Genomic DNA, 26,340 nt, shown 5'->3' on the forward strand with positions numbered 1-26,340 from the left:
CTTTAAAATCAAGATACATTTTATTTTGTTTCTTAAAAAACAAACATTACAAAAAAATCAGAAGAGAATTAGTACATTGAACCAACAGGGGAAAAAACATTTTAACTCATACAGGGGAAAATAACATTGCTTCCTGTATTTCTTTGAAGAAAAAAAAGTCAGGGTTGTGCCCGGCACAAGGGATTGAATGCATGTTAAAAAGGGGGGCAAAGCAGGGATGCAGGGGTTCATGTTTAAAAAAGCAACTTAAAACCATTTCACTCAGGCAGCTGATGGAAGGCTGAAACAAAAACAAAACAAAAAGTCCAAGCCCTCTCACAGAAAGTAGCCCTCACAAGCATACAAATACAAGAAACATAAAATATGCTGGCTTATCACATGTTATTAGTGGCAGTCCGGCATGTAGCAAACATTCAATAGCGGCTCAATAATACACCTTCAACAGTGATTTAACATGTGTTATCTTTCATTAACTCCTTACTAAGTTTCACTGCCCACAGCCGCAAAAGAAGTTTAGAGGGCATGGAAATAAGCTGGCTGATTATTAAAAGTAAAATTCTATAAAACACAGCTTTAAACCAATTCACTGCTTTCAGAGATTTTTTTTAACAACTAGCTAGTGTTGCCCTGTTAAAACATGCTGCCTCTTTAAAAGCGCAACACAAGAGAATCCAAGGAGCTCAGAACAAAGGGTCTGGTAGACTTCTCACTTAGTAAATACAGCGCTTTAGTTCCTGATATTGAGAGCAGAGTAAAGTACTCCAAGTAAAAACATGAGTAAACGGATAATTCCGAGAGAGTAAAATACAAATACAAGTGAGCTAGTTTGTTTACTTCGGACGGATGCGCTTTTGAATGCCAGACTTAAACATCATTTGAAGATTTACTGTGGTATTTTACCACAGCGTGTGAAACTAAAACACAGACCGGAGTGATGAAGTCAGGGCGCCGATGCGCAGCTTAACAATGACAAACATGGGTCCAGGCTAAATAAGAACTGCTGGATTACGGAGGAAGCAATAAAAAATATAATGTCCAAACGGCTGAGCCAGGCCACCAAGAGGGGGAGAAAAAAATGAATTAAAAAAAAAAAACAAACAAACAAAAAAAAAAATAAACAGGTAGAGATTGAGGATGGGCTTGATCAAGTACCATCTTCTAGTCTTCTCCAGAGGGTGCTTCTTCCTCCGAACCTTCTTCCTCCTCTTCCTCATCATCCTCTTCCTCTCCTCCTGCGGCCTCCTTCCTAGTCTTGGGGTCAGGGGAGGTCTCTTTCTTCTCTGGCTCCTCTTCCTCCTCTTCTTCAACAGGGCTCTCAGGCTCCTCCTCCTCCTCTTCTGCAGGAGAGCTCTTTTCCAGAGCCTTGGCACTCCGGCGGCCTTTTCCCCTGCCTTTTATTGGGCTGGGCATTACTAAAGGAAAGGAAGGGAAGGGATTGAAGAAAATTAGTAAATAAAGCATCATCAGATATTGGTTCAAACTTCTGCAAACTGGCAGCTGAATGGATTGTATCCATTAAACATGATTATTTTGGTATCTTGTTTTTTTTTTTTTGTTTTTTTTTTTCAAATGCTTGGTTTAAATAATAAGGGTGAGTCATCTGAGGCAAAATGCTCTGGAATCTGTCAATTTATAATTAATTGTCAAATTTTAACAGGGGTAGTTATGAAATACAGTATTGTACGAAGGTCTTTTGATGACCAAAGTCAGTTTTACTATGAGCTAGAAATCAAAGATCTCACCTCACCCAAACATAACTTTTTGCACATAAATTTGGATTCTTGTGTTTCTTCAAACAGACTACAAAGGGAAAAAACATTCCAAGTCAGTGCTCCGTGGAAGGGCAATCTCAGAAAACAAAGCTTTAAGTTCCAAGACAGAACACTTTTCACTTAGCTGTATATCCATCTGTTCCTGACGACTTCTCGTAGTATGAGATGTCACAGGTGAATACCAAATCCTTACAGACCTCATTAAAACTCTGACTCAAACCAACCAATTTATTTTGCATCACAACAAATCACATATTATCCACAAAAGCCCCAACCAAAGTGACCCAGCAAGTATCCTTTGTTCCATAACATACTTTGTTCCATAACATCCATAACTTTGTTGTCAATAACATACGCAGCCAAGATCAGAGCCTTACCCCATTCCTCATACCTGTACTCAGACTACTGAAATCTAACGGTCAGAAACTTTGCTAACATTTTTCTACAGCAAGGATCTCTGAGATTTAACACTGTTTCAGCCCTGAAAACTAACTGTCTTGAGCCAAAGAAAAAAAAACTTGTCATGAATAAGACTCAAACAGTGGTGGAGAAGCATGGGAAAGTCAAATACCAAATAAATCATATCAGGAAAAAGGTGTTAGAATCCGAAAAGAAAAAAATTGAAATGATAGAAAATTACCACATGATACCCCCAAGCCTGGATCGCTCACCTGTAGCCTTTAGTCTGGGTTTAGGTGATTTCTTCTCCTTCTTGTCTGGTCTTCCACGTCTAATTACCTTCTTGCTTCTCTTCTTGGAATGACCATAATCACTGTCATCATCATCCTCCATCATGAAGTCCTCATCACTGCCAGACTCATCAGCTGCATATTAAAGGCAGAGTATGGATTATAATCTTTGATTAGTTTCTGTCAGTCTTTTAATCAGCAAGTGGTTGGCAAAAAAAAGCCAGCTAAATTTTATTAGCTGTAAAAAACTGAAGCACACAGTGGATTTAGATACAGAAGATGTCTTATCCCTTAAACACACATACTGAATTTAGTGGCCTTTCTGCCTTTAATTATTCACTTGCTGCACTACATTACAAATATTGCTAGAATCTAGCAAATATTTGAAGTTGTAAAATGGAAAACCATGTACAACTAAGTAGGTGATCTGTTCCTGAACCTTTCCTACTTTCTGGAGGATTTCTAAATGAAATGTACTTTATTCCTATGTATTTCGGATATTAAATTACATTTTAATGAAGTGCTTATCTGCAATCATATAAATACAATTATGTATATGGATTAATGAGAGCTATATTTAAAACATTTCCCTTTTATTTCATACAATTTTGATCCGTCATATCGGAAAATACTGTCAGCAGCTTCATTTGTTAATTGAATTTGAGTCAACTAAGGTAAATTGCTGTTGCCCTCATTTGGAGAGAGAATTCCTAACATAACATATTATTGTTCAGGCCATACCTCAGCACAACTTGTCTATTTAATTAGCTTATAGTAAAAATGTATTTGAGGAGATGCAGTCCCTTTTCCTTTTACATATCTATTAACAGATTTAGTGAATCCTATCAAAAGTTTGACACTGCGAAATAGATCTGAAACTATTTCCTATCCATGGAATGCGAGATGAGACTGCAACAACGGTTCCTCATGAAATGGCTTCTTTTGGAGTCATGTCTGCTGATAAAAAAAATGATTTAAGATTCCTAAAACTGTGGAGGTAATTTCTCAATGGAAATGTCTTTGTCACCTTGACCACCTCAAAGAAGAGAAAGTCTATAGCTCTTACCATGTTTGTTTCAGTTTGAAGTCCCAGGCATTTGGTCCATGTGTTTGTCCTGTCAGGTCCAACTGAGACTAACTACACTTTAGTTTCTGTGTGTGTGTCACCCCCCACGCATGCACGCACACCTGAAATCTTGCTTTAAAATTAGGTCTATAAATGTATGGTATACATTTATGGCACTAACTATATGATTTACTATTTAAAATCTGTTAAAAGAGGACATTCAAAGTTTGAGGGTTGGAATATGCCCTCAGAGAACAAACAGTATGTTCATGCAGACTATTAAAACTGTATATGATGAGAAGCTACAACATTCTGAAAGTGTTCCTTTTTTAATTATCCCAACATTCACAAGTACATTATGGCATAATTAAGCCTCCAGCGTTCAGTTACTAAGTTTAAAAGAAATTCTCTGAGTAATTTTGGTTTGACAAACTTGCATTACTTAGTTGGAACTTAGAATGGCATAAACATAGATGAACCTTTTAATCATGCAACATCTCCATGACGTGCTCTGAAAAGATTTTTGAAAATTCTGTATCATAATTTCTGCAAATAATAGTTACAAATGATAGGGTGTCTGGATATTTTGTGTTCAGGAAGTAGGTTCCTGAAATGAACAAGAAATGTGCATACGATCCATGTAGGCTTCCTCTTGGTCTTCATGCTCTTCATCCTCGCTACCTCCATCACCCAGCAGGATCTCCCTCTGCTTGGACACTGCCTTGGAGGCTGCCTGACGCACTGTGCGCTTTCGACTCACATCCCTGTCGTCATCACTGTCATCTGCATGCAGGCACACACGCGCGCGCGCGCACACACACACAGACAGACACACACACACACACAATTAAGGGTTTGACAAAACAGACACAGTATAGTATTTACCTTTTTTTCCATTTCTATTCAAATTGTCACAGTTGAACCAAGCCAGTTGATACTGCATACTGAATTGGCATCACCAAGGGGTAAACTGAAGGGTAAATTGCACTTAATGAAAACTAAATGAAACTATACATTAATACATTACAATGCCCTTGAATTACTGTGCCTTGATATTGCAATACCAAGCAGTGAATACAAGTCAATATGTACCAAGAAAATATTTACCTGTTGCCCTTTTTCTCTTGAGTATTCTCTTGCTGGGCTTCTCCAACTTGCTTTTCTTTCCCTTTTTAACTTTCTTTTCTTCATAATCACTCCCTGCATCTTCATCTTCCTCCTCTCCAAAGTCATTATCATCATCATCGCTGCCAAAATCATCTGCAGTGGCATTAAGGGAATGTCAAGAGTGCCAGTAGCCTTTCAAGAGAGTGTTTTGATTTCGTTTCTACAAAACAAAAGTTCTAGGAAGCTTACCTGCGGAGTCGTTTTTGGATTTCGAGAGCTTGTCATCAGACTCCTCACTACATACAAGGGGAAAAGAAATCTGAGCAACTGGAGTAACAGGGTGGCCAAGGGGACTCTGTTAAATATATATTTAAGCAGGGACCAATATTAAAAAAAAAAAAAAAAAAATCGGTACAAGTTTAAGGCTGGACTGGTTCAATGTTAAATTAAAACTTACTGAAATTTCTTCATTATATTTATTAAGCCTGCAACTAATAAAGTGTGCAACATACCAGCAAGCATAGCATATAGTTATCTGGGTCATCATCAAGTTGATGCATTGGTCATCTGTAAAACATCCTATTGTCTGTGTGATTTGACGTGAAAAGGAGGATAGGTTATGCAATTAAAAAGAACCCAAATAAAGCACATGCAGTTGGCAATTTTTTTAAATATACCATATAAATACATATACCAGCTAGTTACTTGTCCATTTGCAGTGTTGAGAAAATTTATGGATAAAATGTATACCCCTAGAATAAAATTCTGTTGTACTATACATGAGGAGGTTCTCTGTCATTCAGGTCATGGTTAATCCCTGTCAAAATTCTTTTTGTGGCAACTGGACTTGAATTTCTTCACCTCTCATTCTTTAATGAGAGGTGTCACGTCTTCAAGGCAAGAAATTGAAGCCCTATAAATGTGGTTCATTATCTAAATGTTACCAATAAGATAAGGCAGTTGTGTATGCTTTGATGCAATGAGGCTTGTGTTTTAACTGTGTGTTGCAGTTTGTCACCTGACAAAGTTGCTAATTTGCTCCCACTTTTTCTGAAATTTATCCTGAGTATAAATATTACAGTGAAACACTGACGTACGAGTTTAATTTGTTCAGAGAACAACCTCATAATTCAATGTCCTCTTCTTAAAATCATCCAACCATCCCCAACTGGCTCTGAATGACTCTCCTGATGCTTCATTCATTGATGTCCCTCCTGACTTCTACAGCAAACCCCTAAATGTGTCATGCCTTTCACAGATGATGCATGCGATCACTATATCTCACCAACAATAAGTTCGCCATCTCTTCATGGACCACATGCACACCTCACTCAAGATTTTTGCCAGGCTGCCTAGTGGCTAGGGGTGCATACAGCTCATATTTGGAAAATTCGTAAGTTAAGTTTCCAGTATATAAAAATGTACTTTGATATCAAGTTTCAAAGGTTGGTGCTAGATGCAACTGTTTAATTTAGTTGTATCTACTTTGAATTGCGTCAATACATTTTTCTTGTATGAGCATGATCAGAGGGACAAAGACCCTTAAAATATGTAGTTATTAATTTATATGCACTTTACTATTTCTGAATTTTCTGCACTATAAGGCGCACCTAAAAGCCTTTAATCTTCTCAAAAACCAACAGTGCGCCTTATAATCCGGTGTGCCTAATATATGGATCAATATGTAGCGGCAAAAAGTCTTGCAACTATGGGAAGCAGCCGCCGCTGACTCCATTTTCTCCCGTAGAAGAAATATCGCACGGTGCATGCTTGGATATAAGACTGTGCAAAGCATTCATTTTATTTCCATTTCTGTTTGTGTGTGTATGTGTGTGTGTAAAGACCCCAAAATGGCTCCTTTCAAGAGACACGCTTACAATGCAGAATTTAAACTCAAGGATGCAGAGTTTAAACTCTGTTCCCATGTTCCATGAGCAGCAGCGAGAGAATTCAACATTAACGAATCAATGGTGCAATAGTTAAGGAAGCAACAAGATGACCTACGCCAAGTAAAGACCACACAGAGTTTCCAAGGAAACAAAGAGAGATGGCTACAGTTAAAGGACAAACTTGAACAGTGGGTTGTTAAACAGAAAGCAGCAAGTAGAAGCATCTCCACAGTCACTATTCGAATGAAGGCAATAGCGATAGCGAGCGAAATGAACATCAATGAATTTACAGGCGGTCCTTGGTACTTTCAATTTATGAAAAGCTTTGAACTGTGACAAATGGAGTTGGAAATACATTGTTTTCAACAAAAGCGGTGCAAATAGCGGTAAGAGAAACCGGTAAGCACTGTACCGTGTTGTGAATGCAATAACTTGTTTTGGGAGTGAACGGAGTTGTCAGAACATTGGCTTGTATTCTATAAATAAAGTTTGACTGACTTATCTGAATGTTTTGTTGACATTCCTTTTAGCGCGGTTCCATTTAGTGGAAGAATACTGCAACCCCAGCCACTACCATCGCTTCTATTCTATGCTTCTTATAAATGAAAAAATAATTTAAATAGGCCAGTCATTGAAGGTGCGCTTTATAATCCGGTGCGCCTTATAGTACGGAAAATGTCATAAAAAATATGATCACGTCTAAACAGAGTTCAAGTGAAAAAAGCTCTCTTGATGTGCAATTCTGATCACATATTTTAAATTGTATTTTGGTGTACCTATGTATTGGTAAAAAACAAACATGTTATACACTCTGCTATCTAGTAAACTGTGAAAAAAGTATTTTGTTCAGAGCTATTTTGTGATTATTGGGATGAAAGCTATAGCTCAAATTGACCCAAGTGCATGTATAATCAAAATATTAAGGTCCTACAACTTAAAGGAATTTGAATCAACTTGGCAACTGAAGAAATTAAGCCAGAGTTATAAAAAATAGATTACATAATACAAAATAAATATAGAAAACATCACGGTTGGTAATCACTGCCTTAAATATACTAAGATAACAATAAAACTATGGATAAAAAAAGGTTACAAAATTTAATGGTTCTGAAACAAACCATTTTGATATTACTTTTAATTTCTAGCCGCCACTCAAATTTTGTCAAAGAATGGTTTAAATTATATTGCAATTGAACCATGCTATAAGAATCATTACATAATTATGAAGAGGAAAACACAACCAAAACATCATAAAATATTGGAGGTTACCTGTCATCTTGAGAGTTTTTTGAGCGTTTGTGCTTCGACTCGCGAGGGGCTGTGCGCACCTTCTTGGGCTTATCATCACCATACTCCTCATCTATATAGAGAAATTATTTTTACATTCACATGCAACCAGACTTAAACTCTCATACCAGCTCCCTCTTTCAGTTAGTTATTTAAAAGTCACAGTTTGATGCATATCCAAAATAATTTCTTGTTGGTATGGAATAATTAACTGACAGATTAAAACAAAAATCCTTCAATACACAGGGCTAGTCCTCCCTCCATTATTTAATTTTGACATGCTTTGTCAATCACTATAGTGTAATCATGAAGTTAGAAAATTTCAACATGAACCAGTGTGTGTGTGAAGTGGAAGAACTAATTTGCGTCTGTAGGGAATGGGTTGGTATGGTGCTTGCAGTGACCTTTTTTAATCATGCCATTGAGCATGATTAATAACAACTTGTGAACTTGTCATTAACACACTGAATATTTAAAGATATGGAAATTAAGACATTTCCATGCAATGACGGTTGGTACAGTCAGTCTTTTCTGTTTGTCTACCACTACAATGGTCATCATCCATGTCAACTTTGGATTCTGATTTGTAATGGTCCAATGTAGTTTAAATGGATTTTGCCTCATTCTCCGTTATGTATCACCACACTGGGATACTTTGCTCTCAAGTGATACATAAATAACCTATTACTTTGATGATAATTATATAAAACTTAGTGGAGAAGATGTTTTTTTTTATTTTCTAAAAGCTGTCTGGTAACTTCATAGAATTGTCCACTAAATTAGTATCCTCCTTTTTCATCATTAGCTTGGGACAAGCTTGGGATAAGACAAGGTAATATAGAAGGCAGGGTGAATATTTTATTTATGGACTAACACACTTCCGATGATTCTTTGATAGTATCATGTATTTCAAGGAAGGTAAAGAATCATAGCTGTTGACTAGTTGAAGAGAAAATTCCATTTTAAGTTAATTTACTAACTTCAGTGTGTAAGGACAATAGGCATTACTACTCCATAAATTAGCAAAAAAATATATTGTCCATTGTTTTATATCTTCCTTAAATGTACATGTTTTAAGAAATCATTAGTGCATATAAAAATAATCATACTATAATACCTCTGCAAAAATGTCTATTTATGTTCTATTAAAGAGCATCAGTACACCCCAATACAAAACTTAGGTCTAAAGCACTAACCAAGTGGTGAAGGATTTTATCTCCATTGCTCATTTCACTTGTTTACTCAACTCTTACCTGCATCATCAGAGTCATTGAATTGCGAATAATTCACCACTTTTCTGTTCCTGTGAAGGAAATACAGAGCATTAGAATACATTTCAATTTGTATACTTGAAAATAGACAAGCATTAGCTAAGAAATGGGTGTAGACAGAGTACGGTCTTTGTCATGCATACCTGTTTTGTAGTTACATATTACTTTGCCAAAGATTTTCGTAATTCTGATTAGATACCACTTTCCATACTGTCAAGAACTTGTTTGAAAAAATGACACAAGAGGCCTAAGGTGCCAATAGTAAAAAAAAAAAAAAAAAAAAAAAAAAAAACCTTATAAAGCTGTTTAGCAAGATGTTCACAGAAAACAGCTTGGGTGCAAAATTTTAACAGAAAAATAATTCCTCACATGGTACAGTTCAAATGGAAATGCAATGAGATCTGCCCCGTGCTCCTCAAGACTATGGATGTTATGGAACTCTAAAAGGGAGAGTGGGATTTAGGTTGCAACTACAGGGGGATCACACTCTTCAACCACCTTGGTAAGATCTATTTGTTAGTCAGGATTCAGAAGGAGCAATTTGGTTTTCATCCTGATCCTTGAATACTGGACTAGCCCTCTCTACATTTATCTTTTGATCTTTTTCCTTTGGGAGTCCTGTGGGGGTTGTTGCAGGTATATGAGGTACTGGAGCCCCTGATAAGGCCATTCATTACTTGTATGACTGGTCACAGAGCTTGGCACAGCCAGGGTGTTAAGGGGATCTGGGTTGGTGGCCTCAGGATTGGGTCTCTGCTCTGATGACTGAGAACCTTCATAGACATCTTCTGCTTGATACACTACATGGCCAAAAGTATTCGCTCGACTGCCTTGTCTCGCATATGAACTTAAGAGACATCCCATTCTTAATCCACAGGATTCAATATGACATCGGCCCACCCTTTGCAGCTATAACAGCTTCAATTCTTCTGGGATGGCTGTACACAAGGTTCATGAGTGTGTTTGTGGGAAGTTTTCACCATTCTTCCAAAAGCGCCTTCCTGAGGTCACACACTGACGTCGGACAAGAACAGTCTCTACTTTATTTCATCCCAAAGGTGTTTTATTGGGTTGAGGTCAGGACTCGGTGCAGGCCAGTCAAGTTCATCCATACCAGACAATCACCAGACCAGTCACTCTCTTCCATGAACCTCCAATGAACCTTGCTTTGTGCACTGGTGCACAGTCATGTTGGAAAAGAAAGGGGCCAGCTCAAGACTGTTCCTACAAAGTTGGGAGCATGGAATTGTCAAAAATGTCTTGGTATGCTGAAGCTTTCAGCAGTTCCTTTCACTAGAACTAAGGGGCGCAGCTCCAGAAAAACAACCACGCACCATAAACCCCCTGCACCCGCTGGCTTGATGTTGTGGCCCAGGACCTCAGGGGCCTGCGGTGTGAGCCTGGCACAGGCACGGCAACTTGCCAATGACAGACCCCGATGGAGAAACCTGGTAGCCACGGTTGGCTCTACACATCTTGTGAAAGAGGACTAACTAACTAACTAACTAACCATAAACCCCCATCCACAAAACTTCACATTTGGCACAATGTAGTCAGACAAGTACCATTCTCCTGGCAACCACCAAACCCAGACTCATCCATCAGATTGCCAGATGGAAAAGTGGAATTTGTCACTCCAGAGAACATGTCTCCAATGCTCTAGAGTCCAGTGGCAGCTAGCTGTACACCACCACATCTGACACTTTGCATTGCACTTGGTGACATGGGGCTTGGATGCAGATGCTAAGCCATGAAAACCTATTCCATGCAGCTCTCCGCACGCTGTTCTTGAGCTAATCTGAAGGCCACATGAAGTGTGGAGGTCTGTAGCGTTTTTGACGCTGTAAAAAGTTGGTGACCTCTTTGCACTGTGCACCTCAGCATCCGCTGACCCCACTCTGTCAGTTTACATGGTCGACCGCTTCATGGTTGAGTTGTCATTCCCAAAGAGGTCCGTGTTGTGGAATATTTAGAAGCGAGAATATTTCACAACTGGATTTGTTGCACAGGTGGCATCCTATCACAGTTCCATGCTGGAATTCACTGAGCTCCGGAGAGCGACCCGTTCTTTCAAAAATGTTGCATGCTTGATTTTATACATTTATGGCCATGGAAGTGATTGGAACACCTCATTTTGATTATTTGGATGAGTGAGTGAATACTTGTGGCCATATAATGTATTTATATTTTATATTATTCATCTCCCCTCTGTGTTGGGTGGGTGTTCCACTTTCTTTCTTTGCAAATTTCTGTGTCCAGAGGTGCCAAGGAAGCATGATTTCAATTGTTTATTCCCCAGGAGTTGAAGAGGAGTAGACGGGGGGGGGTACCTGTGAGTTCACATGAACAATTAACTGGATTAGTCACATAAACACTGATGCTCTCTACAGGAAAGATCAGAGCCGACTGTGCCTGGATTCCCATTTTTGCACAAAAGTGTTTTTATTCATTTACATAACTGCAAATACATTTATTTAGAATGTAATTTACATCCAGAATGGATTTTGCACAGTAGCAGATATGTGTCTATAACTTTCTGAGTGACAACGGAACTAAAGAAGTACAGATTTCAATTGTGTAAAATTATTTGTGCATATTTCTTTGTTTGTCTTCTTTTTGCTCCAACTCTGTCTCAACATTTTCCAGTGCAAGGCATTTGTCCTTGTGTCTCCTCAGACTATTTGACTTTGCCTGCTTGCCTGCCTGCTTTGTTTTCAGCTTTCTCAGAAAGTTCATCAGCGTTCCTCTGAAGGCTAGCACACACCTCTGTAAACACAGTGTTTTTATTTCTGTGTCCATTGCACATTGCACCATCTCACTTCCTCCACTCTTCATGGACGTGTATCCTGTAATATGTCCTGGTTGAGGCTACAGAATCAGTCTCTGGGCCTCAAGAGCTTGTTCAGTCATGTTGCAGGTCTCCACTTCCTTGTGGAAATCAGTTCTTTTCTAAAGTGTGAGGCAAGTCCAAATTTTATACTATAGCTTCTTTTGTCCTTTCCACATGTTAAATATTTTGTAATAGAGCTGGGAACAATGGCTGAAACAGCTCAGAGACACCATCATTTGACAGATACAAGTGGTGCTGCACTGCAGTATTCAGACATCAGATCACCTCACTGCAGGTCACTAGTCCTCCCGCCTGTCGCAGCACTGCTGGAAGCAGTCACTGTAGTAGCAGCTATGGTTGGAGCAGCAGCAGCTGTGTTGTTGGCAACGAGAGCAGTTACTTTGCTGGTCCCAGCAGAAAAATCTGCCATACTCAACTGCTGCCTGCCTCTCACCTACTTATGACTATTTGATCACATGTGGCATTTAACCGCGTTGATGCCCACTGTGCAAAGTTTAAATGTTTTTTGCTTACGCTCCAAAACGCCTCACCTGGTTTTCCACCAACGGGATTTAACCAGCCTTAGAACAATCCTTCATCCACCCACAAAAATTATTTCCCATTTTCCTGACACATCACTATTCCCTGCTTTTTTCGCCATGCTCAACATCTTGCGTTGTAACTTTGCGCACTTTTAGAACGGTGACCATATACAGTAGCCGATTAAAGAGTTCTGCCTGTTAATCATCACACTATTTTGATTGAAAATATCAAATGTTCTAATCAAAATCTATTTAATGAGTTGTACTGCTTTTTAATGATCGGCAGAAACCCTGGATAATGTGTATCTACTACCTTAACTGTACTGTCCACTTTCTGCGGCGCAAAATTAAATTTCTGCAGGTGGTTAAGAGCAACTATTTTTGTTGCTGTCAAAAATACAAAATTTTGCAGATTTAAAAATGTTTAACAAATATCAATAAGCATGCTCTGCTTAATTACAGTGTCATTGATCTGTATATGCACTCTATAACATACAACGTGGACAAAGACAAAATACCATTTATGTCACCAACAAAACGCACATCCAGCCCAAAATTCACAAGGTAAATTAAATAACATGACCTCCACTATGCCATGCGAAACAATTCCTGTTAATGGGTCCATGTATGCTGATGGAATTACAGATACAATGTGAAGGACAATATGTGTCACCTTTTGTGAAATTTTAGTGCATGTAGGAATCTATTATCATGCATATCTGGTTGTACAATGAATCCACGATTTCAGGTAGTATGGCATCAATGATCCACATTTGCTACACTACAAGGCGCACCGGATTATAAGCGCACCTTCTATGCCTTCTGTATGCTAGCTGTGAGAATGGCCTACTTAAAAAAAAAAATCATATATAAGGCGTAGCGCATTATTAGGCGCATAGAATAGAAGCTACTGTGGTAGCTGGGGTTGCGTTATGCATCCACTAAACAGATCTGCGCTAAAGAGAATGTCAACAAAAAAGTCGAATAAGTCAGTCAAACTTTATCAATAGAATACAAACCAACGTTCTGACAACTCCGTTCACTCCAAAAACAAGTTAGTGCATTCACAATACGGTACCGTAGGTACCAGTAGCTCTTATTGGTATTTGCGCCTCCTTCCTCCAAAAAATGTATTTCCAACTCCATTTGTCACAATTCAAAGCTTTTCATACATTGAAAGCCCAGAGAACCGCCTCCAAATTCATTGATGTCCATGTTGCTAGCACTGTTGCCTTCATTCGAATAGTGAGTGTAGAGATGCTTCTACTTGCAGCCCCCTGTTCAACAACCCACTGTCTGAGTTTGTCCTCCAGACTGTGGCATCTCGCTTTGTTCCCTCGTAAACTCTGTTTTGTCTTCTTTACTTCGCGCAGGTCATCTGATTGCTCCACTTCCGCACCACTGATTCGTTAATGTTGAATTATATCACTGCTGCTCTATTCCCAGGTCCTACTGTGCGACTGATCGCCTTGAGTTAGAACTCCGCTTCATTAATGTGTCTCTTGAAAGGTGCCATTTTGGGGCACGCACGCACGCACGCACGCACGCACACACAAAATGGTGTGGGACTGGAATTCCCCTTTATCGTTTTTACCACTGCTACTTCGGCAATGCGCACACACACAAATGGAAATGAAAATGCACACTTCGCGCAGTCATATATCAAAGCATGCACCGCGCGCTTTTTCTATGGGAGAAAATGGAGTCAGCAGCTGCTTCCTGTAGCTGCGAGACCTCTTGCAGCTTAATATTGATCCATATATAAGGTGCATTGGATTATAAGACGCACTGTTGGTTTTTGAGAAGATTAAACGCCTTTAGGTGCGCCTTATAGTGCGGAAAATACGGTGGTTCGTTAAAATGGAAAGAAGCCTGTTTGGCTGTGAATGTGACTGGTGACTGTTGTAGACCACAAAGTAGCACAAATTAGTAGAAGTGAAGTGAGGAAGGCATTGAAGAGGATGAAGAGTGGAAAAGCAGTTGGTCCTGATGACCTGTTGAGGTGTCTAGGAGAAGCAGTGGTAGAGTTGCTAACTCGAATACTCAACAGGATCTTAGAGAGAGTGAAAAGATGCCTGAAGAATGGAGACAAAGTGTGATTGTGCCTATTTTTAAGAATAAAGGGGATGTGCGGAATTGCGGCAACTCTCGAGGGATAAAGTTGATGAGCCATACAATGAAGTTATGGGAAAGAGTAGTGGAAACTAGACTGAGCAGATGTCAGCATTTGTGAACAGCAGTATGGCTTCATGCCTAGGAAGAGTACTACAGATACAGTATTTGCTTTGAGAAAGCTAGCAGAGAAGTACAGAGAAGGCAAGAGGGAGCGGCATTGTGTTTTTGTAGACCTAGAAAAAGCATATGTCAGGGTGCCTAGAGAGGAACTCTGGTATTGTATGAGGAAATCTGGAGTGTCAGAGAACTGTTAAGACTCGTACAGGACACGTATGCTAGCAGTGAGACAGGGGTGGGGTGTGATGTAGGTGTAACAGATAAGTTCAAGTTCGAAGTCCCACTTTATATTTGACAGTTTCATTGATGCAATTTTATTATTGCATCGTAGACATACGATTCAAATGCAAATTTCTTTGTCCACGCAGCCTGGAATGCACGTTAATCATCGTCCTTTTTTTCTTTTCGCCATCTTTTCTGTTAAAACGGTTGAAGTGGATAAAGTAGTTGGCTCTCTGATAAAATGAATATCTTCACCTTTACAATGACCCGGACATCCTCCATTGCTTCCCGACCCGACCAACGGTTGACCCGAGAAATTTGTCTTCAAAACTAATTTCTGTTTACTTTAAAATGACACAGTGTTATAAAGAAATATCACAAGAATTGTAAAATCAAGTACCAAACTGATTTTTTTTTTTAGCTCAAACTTGTCTGGGAGCCATATGCAGTTACCAGAAGAGCCATAGGTTCCCAACTGCTGGTCCAGAGCAACGGAAAGTGTGGAAAAGAGGTGAAGAGACAGGTTCAAGCAGGTTAGGATGGGTGGAGAAAAGTGTCAGGGCCATAGAAGACTATCAGCTAGAACGAAAGAAAAGGTGTACAAGACAGTGGTGAGACCAGCAATGTTGTATGGCCTAGAAACAGTACAGCGGTACACGTAGATAGTTTAATAAATGTTTATTTCCCCTTCGAAAAAAAACTTACTGCCTAACGTCTGTTTTTACAGTTTGCTAGCTTGTGGGTTACATTTCTGGCGCTCAAGTGACCAAGATTTAACCGAGAGATTCCGGCCGTTTTTCAAAATAAAGGATTATTTTTTATTTTTTATTATTTATTTCTTGTGCTGCCCGGTACCAAATGATCCGCGGCCCGGGGGTTGGGGACCACTTTTCTAGAGGATGACCAAAGAGAACATTTCTGGACATAGTGAGAGAGGATATGAAGGTAGTTGGTGTGAGAGAGGAGGATACAGAGAATAGGGTTAGATGGAGAGGGTTGATACACTGTGGGGACCCCTGAAGGGAAAAGCCGAAGGAAGAATGCACATTCAAATGTAATGCACAATGATCAGTGTAAAACTATATGTGCAAACGTATCAAACCAATTATCATTGTTACATTCAGTTGGTGATGGAAATCATTTTGTTGTAATGTCATGGCAACAATGCTTTACATCCACAGGGAAACCCCTTAAGAGACACACCATTTATTATGGAATTTCTGTATTATCAATCCCTTGCAAACATGTTTCTCAACATTAAAAGATCAACCTTTTGTATCATCTCATCTCAACATCAGAATTCATCAGGTAAAGCTTGCAAAAATGTAGATGGCTTTATAGTAAACTTGAAAAAATTATAAAGATTTCAACAGTATGTATCCTTTACACAATACTGCTTCAATCTGTCAAATCAAAAAGGGAGACAGTTATGAAGACAAAATTCATCATGAGTTCTGAAGTAAATTTTACCTTTAATTGAAATTTAGCTTTCCATTCATTTGGGAGCCATTCTAAATTGAATGTTTGTATCCAGTCCAGAGGGCCTCTTCTTGTTTCCTAACACTGCTAATTCAACTGAAAGGCAAAGAAGACTCCCTATACCAATAAATACATGATTGACTTTTTGAATATTACTGCCCCATTGTGGCCAAACTAGAGCCTCATTTTATACAACAAACTTTAAGCAGTAAGCATTTAAAAGGAGGACACAGAGCAACACAGGGAATATACAGAGGTAACCAAAGTCATTGCAAAAGCGTCTATACCGAAGCAGTGGACATCTGGAGGGTTCTCTAGGACAGAAAGAAATTTCCTTGCAACTCCAGAGCTGCACTTAGAAGAGTTTATACGCTGCAGACAAGAGACTTGTTTGACTACTGTTGGAGTATTTATGCAGCACTTAAGCATATGCTAGTCAGCAGAGTAGGATTAGCAAATTTTGATAAATAAAAGCCATTGAGAACGAGCTTGGGTTCTGGTGCTTTGGTTTTATCTCTAGCCGAGCTGTTTAACTGTCAAGCACCTACATTGAATTAATAACTTTATTGAAAGGCTTCCTGATCATACAGCATCTGATTATTGGATTGTTATCGTCAGAAAAAAAATATTGGACTTGGATCGATTAATAAAAAAAAAAAAAAAGTTAATTAATTACTCCTATTTTGCCCCCCCTGTGACTTGCTGTTCCTAAATGTCGTATTCATCACCACTTCTCTCAAAACAGTCAAAATACTATTATCTGGCAGACAGTGACAGCTGGGATAGGCTCCAGCCCAACCACGACACTGACTGCAGGATTAGCAGTATAGTCAAAGTCAGCAAGGGACCGCTGCGTCTACATGCCCTGCCATCTTGATTCAGTATAGATAATGAATCATGATGAAAAATAAGGGTTATAAATGCCTCTAATAAATTGCTATGTGCATCATGTTTTGCCTTCTTGGCACAGTCATGAAAGTCAATTTTTAATCAAACATTTGGGCATTTAATTCCATTCCCTGTGTATGTACAAGTATGCGATGTACTGTCCTGTTTCTTGTTTTTCCTAATGGAAAAACAAGGTAGGAATGCTTGTACCCAGGGATCATAGAAAATGTTTTATGAACCCGCCGGTACATGCTGCAGTAGTTCACAAGAAATCAGGACCCGTACCTCAGTTGAACCTAGGTATCACCTTATCTTTAATGCCTATGAAAAGTATTATCCCTTATGGATTTAGTTCCCCTTTGTTGAGTTTATTAATGAAATATAGGTCCATATAATTTGGCTTTCTTGACAAGAATTTGGAAAGACACAGCTTCATTCCATTTTAACAAACTGTTGTATTTTCCGCACTATAAGGCACACTTAAAAGCCTTTAATTTTCTCAAAAACCAACAGTGCGTCTTATAATCCGATGCACCTTATATATGGGTAGATATTAAGCTGCAAGAGGTCTCGCAGCTACGGGAAGCAGCCGCCGACTCCATTTACTCCCGTAGAAAAAGCGCGCAGTGCATGCTGGGATATATGACTATGCGAAGCGTTCATTTTCATTTCCATTTGTGTGTGCGCGTGTCGCCAAAGTAGCAGCCAAAAACGGTAAAGGGGAATTCCAGTCCAACACCACTTGTGTGTGGAGAGAGACCCCAAAATGACACCTTTCAAGAGACACGCTTACAACGCAGAGTTAAAACTCAAGGGCGATCGGTTGCACAGTAGAACATGGGAATAGAGCAGCAGCGAGAGAATTGAACATTAATGAATCAATGGCTTGGAAGTAGAGGAAGCAACAAGATCACCTGCTACAAGTAAAGAAGACTAAACTGAGGAAAAAAACCATGATGGCCACAGTTTGTAGGACAAACTCAAACATTGGGTTGTTGAATAGAGAGCAGCAAGTAGAAACGTCTCTGCAGTCACTATTCGAATGAAGGCAATAGCGCTAGCAAGCGAAATGAACATCAATGGAATTAGAGGCAGTCCTTCTCGGTGCTTTCAATTTATGAAAAGCTTTGAACTGTGAGAAATGGAGTTTGAAAAATGTTGTTTTCAGCAAAGGTGGCGCAAATACCGATAAGAACTACCGGTACGTATGATACCTTATTGTGAATGCATTTACTTGTTTTGGGAGTGAACGGAGATGTCAGAATGTTGGTTTGTATTCTATCAATGAAGTTTGTCTGACTAAATTATCTGACTGTTTTGTTGACATTCCCTTTAATGCAGCTTCATCTAGTAGATGCATAACGCAACCCCAGCCACTGCAGTAGTTTCTATTCTATGCGCCTTGTAATGTGGTGCGCCTATATATGAAAACAGTTTAAAAACAGGCCATTCATTGAAGGTGCAATAATCCAATGCGCCTTATAGTGCAGAGAATACGGTACTGTAATTTAATTTAAAATACATTGTTTGAAATATTTTTTCAAATTAATTTTCACCCCATTTAGAGTGACAGACCTAATTCAAATGGGAGCCAGCTAGTTGTTGCCAGAAATGTCAACATTAGTGAGATGGAGATCAGTATTTGCGTGGAGAATGCTATAGAAAATAGAAAGGTACAGAGAAGGCCAGAGGGAGTTGCATTGCGTTTTTGTAGACCTAGAAAAAGCATATGACAGGGTGCCAAGAGAGGAGCTCTGGTATTGTATGAGGAAGTCTGGAGTGGCAGAGGAGTATGTTAGACTGGTGTAGGACATGTATGCTAGCTGTGAGACACTGGTACGGTGTGCTGTAGGGGTAACAGAGAAGTTCAAGGTGGAAGCGGGACTCCATCAGGGATCAGCTCTGAGCCCCTTCTTGTTTGCAGTGGTGATGGATAGGCTGACAGATGAGGTTAGACAGGAATCCCCATGGACCATGATGTTTGCGGATGACATTGTGATCTGTAGTGAGAGCAGACAACAGGTAGAGGAAAATCTAGGGAGGTGGAGGTATGCTCTGGAAAGGAGAGGAATGAAAGTTAGTCGCAGCAAGACAGAATATATGTGTGTGAATGAGAGGAACTCAGGTGGAACGGTGAGGCTACAGGGAGTGGAGATCAAGAAGCTGGAGGATTTCAGGTACTTAGGGTCAACAGTCCAGAGCAACGGAGAGTGTGGAAAAGAGGTGAAGAGACGGGTCCAAGCAGGTTGGAATGGGTGGAGAAAAGTGTCAGGGGTACTATATGATACAAGACTTTCAGCCAGAATAAAAGGAAAGGTGTACAAGACAGTGGTGAGACCAGTGATGATGTATGGACCAGAAACTGTTACAATGACCAAAAGACAGCAGGCAGAACTAGAGGTTGCAGAGTTGAAGATGTTGAGGTTCTTTTTGGGAGTGACCAGGATGGAGAGGATCAGGAATGAGGCTATCAGAGGGACAGCACATGTCAGATGTTTTGGAGAGAAGGTTAGAGAAGCCAGACTGAGATGGTTCGGTCATGTACAGAGGAGGGAATTTGAGCTGCCAGGCAAGAGGTCTTGAGGAAGACCAAAGAGAAGATTTATGGATGTAGTGAAAGAGGATATGAAGGTAGTGGGTGTGAGAGAGGAGGATACAGAGAATAGGGTTAGATGGAGAAAGTTGACTCGCTGTGGCGACCCCTGACGGGAAAAGCCGAAAGAAGAAGAGGAAGAAGAAGAAGTGAGATGGAGATCACTTGAGAGCAGTTGATGTGTGTCAAATGATTTATAGCATAAAAACACCTGTCTGGGAGGCGGAGTCTCTTGATCATCAGTATTCCTGATACAACAAGACAAGAGAAGACCCCAAGCAACTTAGAGATAGAGGATGGCAACAAGAGCATTTCCGATTTCCTGGGAATCCGACAGAGTTCATTTAATATACCATTAAAAAATGGCAGGAGTATGTTATTTGTTAAAATCTGCCTATAGCTGGCTGTCTTCACAAACTGAGTGATAGGGCAAGAATAAGACTGGGGAGGGAGGCCACCAAGACACCTACAACCTCTCTGAAAGGGTCAAGCCATTCAAGCGGCCAAAATGGGAGGCTGTACATGCAAGAACTTTTGCCTGGGTTCTTCACCAGTCAAAGTTGTATGGGAGGGCGGCAAAGCGAAAGTCACTGATGAAAAGAGCACACATGAAATCTCATCTAGAATTTGTCTAAAGCAGTGCTTCTCAATTATTTTCTGTTACACACCCCGAGCAAAAGGAAAACAATTCGGGACCCCCCCCACTCTCCGCCGTGACTATAAATATTATAATTTATATAATTTATTTAAAGTACACCTCTGCATAAAATGATATCCTTATTAACATTCAAGAAAACAAAAAAAGAAATATAGTTCAACTTACGACAAAGAATAACTTTATTAACATTGTTTTTAGTCTGTATCAGACACAGTAAACACACCGGTCTTTCCTCGTCTCCCATTGTTGTCACAGTGAAGCCAAGCTCTACATACACTTCGTCAGATTTCCTCATCTTAGCTTTTTGGTGACTTTCTTTTGTCTCATTATCTTCGTCTCTCTCCACCTTTCTTTTCATCCCTGTTAAAAAAAAGTTCATGTTGTCTCTTGAGGGTTTGTTTACTACATTTCATATTGCCTGCTCGGTGCAAAAAAAAAAACTTCACCATGGGGCTAATACTCCCGGCGCACATAACAATGACAGCGCCACTGCCAACTACTGTAGTGGATGTGCAATTACACTTTATTCTAGTATGGCCAAAAAAAAAGCATGTTCCCCAGGGTCACATGTGCCCCCCCCGGCTTCGCAGTGCAGGGGGTGCACCCAAGGGGGCCGCAGCCCACTATTTGAGAAGGACTGGTCTAAAGGCGTGTGGAAGACTCCAAGGTCAATTGGTAGCAGGTTCATTTGTCTGGTGAGACAAAAAAATGACCTTTTTGACCAACAGACAAGACACTGTTTGGCAAACACCAAACACTGCACATGACCACAAACTCCCCCAAAACATGGTGGGAGCAACATCCAGCAGGAGGCCCATGAAGACTTTTGAAGTTGGAGGGGAAAATGAATGAAGAATGATATTGCCAAAACCTGGGGAATAATCTGAATAAATCTGCAAGCGAACTACAACTTGGGAAAAGATTTATTTTCCAGCACCACCATGACATCAAGGGTACACAGAAATAGTTCAAGGACAGCTGGGGAAACTGTTATGGAGTGCATAAAAAACAAAGCCCAGATCCCAATCATGTTGAGAACTTATGGCTGGTCTTGAAAAGAGCTATTCACGCCCATTCCCTGAGCAACATGACTGAGCTTGAGCTTTTTTGCAAGAAGAAAACTTGCACCACTCAGATGCTCTAGTCTGATTGAGATATTGCCACAAAAACTCAGTGCTGTGATTGCAGCAAGGGGTACATCTAATAAATACTAACCTGAAGGGGGATACTTGTGTAGTCAATTACTTTACCTTATATAATTTTAATGAACTGACATTTATTCATCATCTATACTATTTATGCTGCAGGCAGGATTGTTGGGGTTCAAGCCTATCCCAGGGCCACAGAGACAAAAACACATTCACTCACTCATTTACATGTCTGGGCAATTTAGGGTCTCCAATTGACCTTCTGCATGTTTTGCATGACTGTGGGAGGAAAACGGAGAACCTGGAGAACACCCGCACAAACTATGGGTAGAACATACAAACCTTCTACACAAAGGCCTTCTGTCAGAATTGAGCTTTCTTCCTGTGAGGCAGAAGCACTAACTACTGTGACATTATTTTGTAAAAGCCTGTTTTCTTTTTGATATTTAAGATTTTTAGTAAATTTTAGTCAAATTATAATTATCATGGTTTTATTCATAAAAGCAACTTAGGGTTGAAACATTCGTGGGGGGGGGGGGGATACTTTTTAAAGATATCATAACACTGTGCTTAAACCACATGTAATTACAGTAAAGACGTGACAACTGTTTTTCCCCTAAGTGTACTGCCAGCCTGTCCACCCATTGGGGTGGGTCTTACCTCCTGCTCGGATAAACATCTAGGATAGTCTATGCGAATGAACACTTTAAACTACAGATAGTGAGATGATGGGACATATACTTGAGATGCATTGAAAATTACAAACATGGTTGAGTAACATGACAACAAACAGCTGGTCTGGGATCATTATTTCTTGATTTCTTGATTTCTTCATTATTATTTAAGGCTTGATGTCTGAAACTCTTTATCCCAAGAAGGATAATGCAGGAACTAATAGTATGATGTGTCTACAAAGAACAATAAAGGCTTCTGAAAAAGTAATCTCCAATAAGCCAGACAGATAAATGGCCTGTTAGGGACTGACAGTCCATGGTAATGATGAGAGAAGGACACTAGCCATGCCGTGGTGAGTGAAGGACAGGAATACGGAATATGTGTCACAAGTGGAGTGGCTTTGGCATTAGTCTTAAAAAAACTTTTGCTTCCAACAGAGGTTATATTAAGCCATTGGATTTGGTGCTAACCAAATGGCTAGGGGTGTAAATCAGAGCCATCGTGACGATTCGATCCGATTCGATTTCTCAAGGCAACGATTCAATCGATTCGATTTTTTTTTCGATACTTAAAAAGCCCCACGATTCAATTCGATACGATATTTTTTAACTACGATATGATTTTTTAATACAATTTTTTTTAACTATTTCAAATTTTGAATAAATCAACAGAAGCTGTTATATCATATAACTTCATATATATTCAATTAACTTCAATTCGACATTCTTTATATATCGCCACATCCTTTACCAATTCTTTCCCATTTTTGCGGAAGCCGAAATACTTCCACACGAACAATTTTAAACCTACAGGAGTGTGTAAGTCTGCGTCCTTCTCAGCCATATCAATGTCCGCCCCCAAATGTTTAAATGCGAGTGTTATGCCAAAGAGGGTGTGTCTGCTGAAAGACTGTGTGGAAAGAGGGTAAGGGAAGCGAAGTAGGTGGAGACAAAGTAGGTTACCGCCACCCGCAGCACGGAGTGAGAATTACGCCTCAGAGCAGACTAAAAATAGACAGGTAAAATGCATACATGGATCGATACTCTTTTGGACGTGTCGATGCATCGGATCGTCAGCTGTCGGATCGATATATCGATACATATCGATTTTTTTTACACCGCTACAAATGGCCATTGCAAGTTAAAAACTTTTGCATGTCTATTTTAAGCAAATTACAATTTGGCTCTGTTTTTTTTTTTTTTTAAGAAAACACATTGCTGAGATAACAGTGAAACATTGTATGTCTCTCACATCAAGATCAAATCCATTATTTCACATTGTGGAATACCACAGCAGACACAATGCAAGGGATTCTTTGAGTAATAATAATAATATACTCATATTGAACATATTGGCACCAGAGATCAAGAACTGATTCAAAAGAAATCAAAAATAAATGTACAATGTTTTTGCATTTTTTCATATTCCTAATAATATGGCAAACGCTAACTAACAACACTAACTGTAGCAAATAAAACTAGCTGTAACATCATGTAACTATTAAGAATCAACATGTAATTACAACATATCCTAAAACAATTCGATCTAATTTTATGTATTCCTTTCTTAAAATGTGCTATGTCCTGTAAAACATACACAATCTATGACTATGTCTAACATCATTCCTATTAATTCTGTCAGCCTGATGCTGAAAAGCATTTTTTGTCCAAAGATACCTTCAAACTGGCAAAATATCCCACCTGCGTACGGTGTAGCTCCTATAATTCTTGTACAATGCTAATGAACAGTAAATTCATTATAAGGCGCACAATGCTCAAATCTTAGCTTTAATTTGTGAACTCATTTAAACATGATCTGGATTTGTGCTATCTCTAGCTACAAGCTTTCCCTTAAGACATAGAAAGACAGATAAATACAAAACATTGCACATCACTGATTATTTAATGTCGCAAGCCTATAGAACATTACCCAATCTATGAAATTAGCGAAGGAGTCTTATGATCCTGAAAGAAGAAAAAAGAATACCAAATAGACCAGTTAGGCAATTATGTTACTCAAACCACTGTTATCAAGGGTCTCTGAGTCTCTAAATATGAACAGTAAACAGCCACAGTTGCAATTATACGAGATGGTAAGATGGACTTTAACAATGCACATAGAACAGATTAAGAATTAAGAATCAGTGTGGGGAGGGTGTGGTAAAAATTTCGATATGTACACAATTGTTTAAAGGAATGTAAAAGAACATGACTCAAACATCTAGGTATTAGTAGCGATTAAAAAGAGGACAGACAGTTATACCAAACCATTGGTATTTCATCACAATCAAAAGTTGTTATACACGTTGTTACTGTCTAGGAACAAGCTGCTAAGAAATAAAAAAAAACATACTTCATATATTCTACTTCACACATACAAACACATGAACATTTCTGTGAATGTAGCACTGTGCTGATTACACGGAGCTTACAAGGAATTGCTGAAATACTTTTTTGCACTACTCCACTACCTCCATCTCTACTTACCACTCTTGTCTATGCAATACATATTTTCACCTATTATCGAGGATACCTTACTTATTTTTATTTTAACAAACAACATTTGTGACTATACACATGTTATTATTATAACCATTCCCTTCACAAGGCATTCCCCTTTTTGTGCATTCTATTGCATATACTGTGGATAGTTTGTATCCATATCCTGTATTAGCATATTCTATTATTACTATTTGCATACTTTTCTGTCAACACTGTAACCTGTGATGTTGCTGTGACAATTCAATTTCCCTGTCATGGAATCAATAGTCAATCTCATACTATACTTCATGTAACATCTATGTCAAAAATGTTGAAATTGACAGTGTTACACTTCAATACAGGACTATTGTGACAAGTGAGTTTCTGATCCTAACTTGTGCATGGTTACAATGATAAGCGATGAACAGACTGTTACATAACTAGTATAATCTACACACTGCCTTCAGCTCAGAAATACATCCAACGATGTTTAAGGACGCTTTAAGAATCGGCGTGGGGAGGGTGTGGCGAATGGGTATAAGTCTCCGCCTGCCTCTGACATCAGCCAACAGTATTCATTTAACGCCACAAGTAAATCGTAATCATTTGAGTTCGCCCTCTCCCTTGCTGTTGGTTACTGAAAGGAAAATTAGCTGTCCAAAATTAAAACAGGCAAAATAATTTAAGGAAAATCACAAATTCTGCAGCCGGGCCGCAGCGTGACCTGGCTTGAAAAGCGACATCACAGTGGAAAAACAGACGCCGACTACTTTTTGATTTACTTTATATTCCAGAGCCTTCCTTCATGAATGGGTAGCCATGTTAGCATTTTCAATCTGGGGGGGAGGGGGGGGGGGCAGATATGACCAGGCCTTGAACACGAGAGCCTTAAAACTGAGTGCATTATCAACGTGTCATCAAAAAGCCGTCGGGCTCGTAAATTTGCCAACGATATGCAACAACGATCGTTTAAAACTGAAAGATGCAATACAATCTATAATGTGGATAGCTCGTACCGCTGGGATCCATGTTAGGAAATGGGATGCATAGGCCAGACGGGAGAACACACATTCAATATTTTTTTACCATGGTATACACAAATGCCCTGCTCATTTGACTTCACGACGCTGGAACGTTTGAGCAAATTGGTGCCACTACGGTGTGGTTAATAACGCGCGTGGGGAAAGAGTACATATTTAGCAACCCACCTCACTGGTCTTGACATTCTGCAGGAATACTGTAGAGGTTAATGGACGTAAGAAAGGGGGAAGAAGAACGGGGAGACAGATTCCCGCTCTGCAAAACACCGAGGGGAACAAGGTTGGCGCACGACTCCACCGCCTGAGGTAGTGCGCGAAAAAAAAAACGAATGGCGGAAACTTGTCCTCGGTACGTATAATGTATTCTTCTTCTTCTTCTTCTTTTTACCTTCGTCTACAGAAAATGGTGAATAAAACAAACTGAAATAGCAGCTTGTGTGCAACCAAACACGCGGCCTTTGGGGGTGGGTTT

General features: G+C 39.5%; 1 protein-coding gene across 1 annotated transcript; it reads right to left on the reverse strand.

Moving 5' to 3' along the window:
* Positions 1-26,340, reverse strand: nucks1a (nuclear casein kinase and cyclin-dependent kinase substrate 1a). The gene is made up of 8 exons (XM_086167701.1): positions 26,037-26,340; positions 9,064-9,113; positions 7,793-7,883; positions 4,884-4,930; positions 4,635-4,787; positions 4,161-4,310; positions 2,444-2,596; positions 1-1,412 (listed from the first exon to the last, which is right to left on the reverse strand). Exons 1-8 carry the CDS (start codon positions 26,051-26,053, stop codon positions 1,159-1,161), a joined length of 915 nt encoding a protein of 304 aa, XP_086023827.1. The 5' UTR covers positions 26,054-26,340; the 3' UTR covers positions 1-1,158.

The sequence above is a fragment of the Fistularia commersonii genome, chromosome 21, assembly GCF_037954325.1.
Source record: "Fistularia commersonii isolate RoL2024-O1a breed Wild chromosome 21, RoL_Fcom_v1.0, whole genome shotgun sequence".
Taxonomy (NCBI): domain Eukaryota; kingdom Metazoa; phylum Chordata; class Actinopteri; order Syngnathiformes; family Fistulariidae; genus Fistularia; species Fistularia commersonii.

What these genes read in the sequence shown, in the direction of transcription:
- nucks1a (XM_086167701.1), bottom strand. An exon ending in AAAAACTCTCAAGATGACAG is followed by an intron (nt 4,931 to 7,792) that starts GTAACCTCCAAT and finishes CCTTGTATGTAG; the next exon opens with TGAGGAGTCTGATGACAAGC. An exon ending in ACCCAGACTAAAGGCTACAG is followed by an intron (nt 1,413 to 2,443) that starts GTGAGCGATCCA and finishes CCTTTCCTTTAG; the next exon opens with TAATGCCCAGCCCAATAAAA.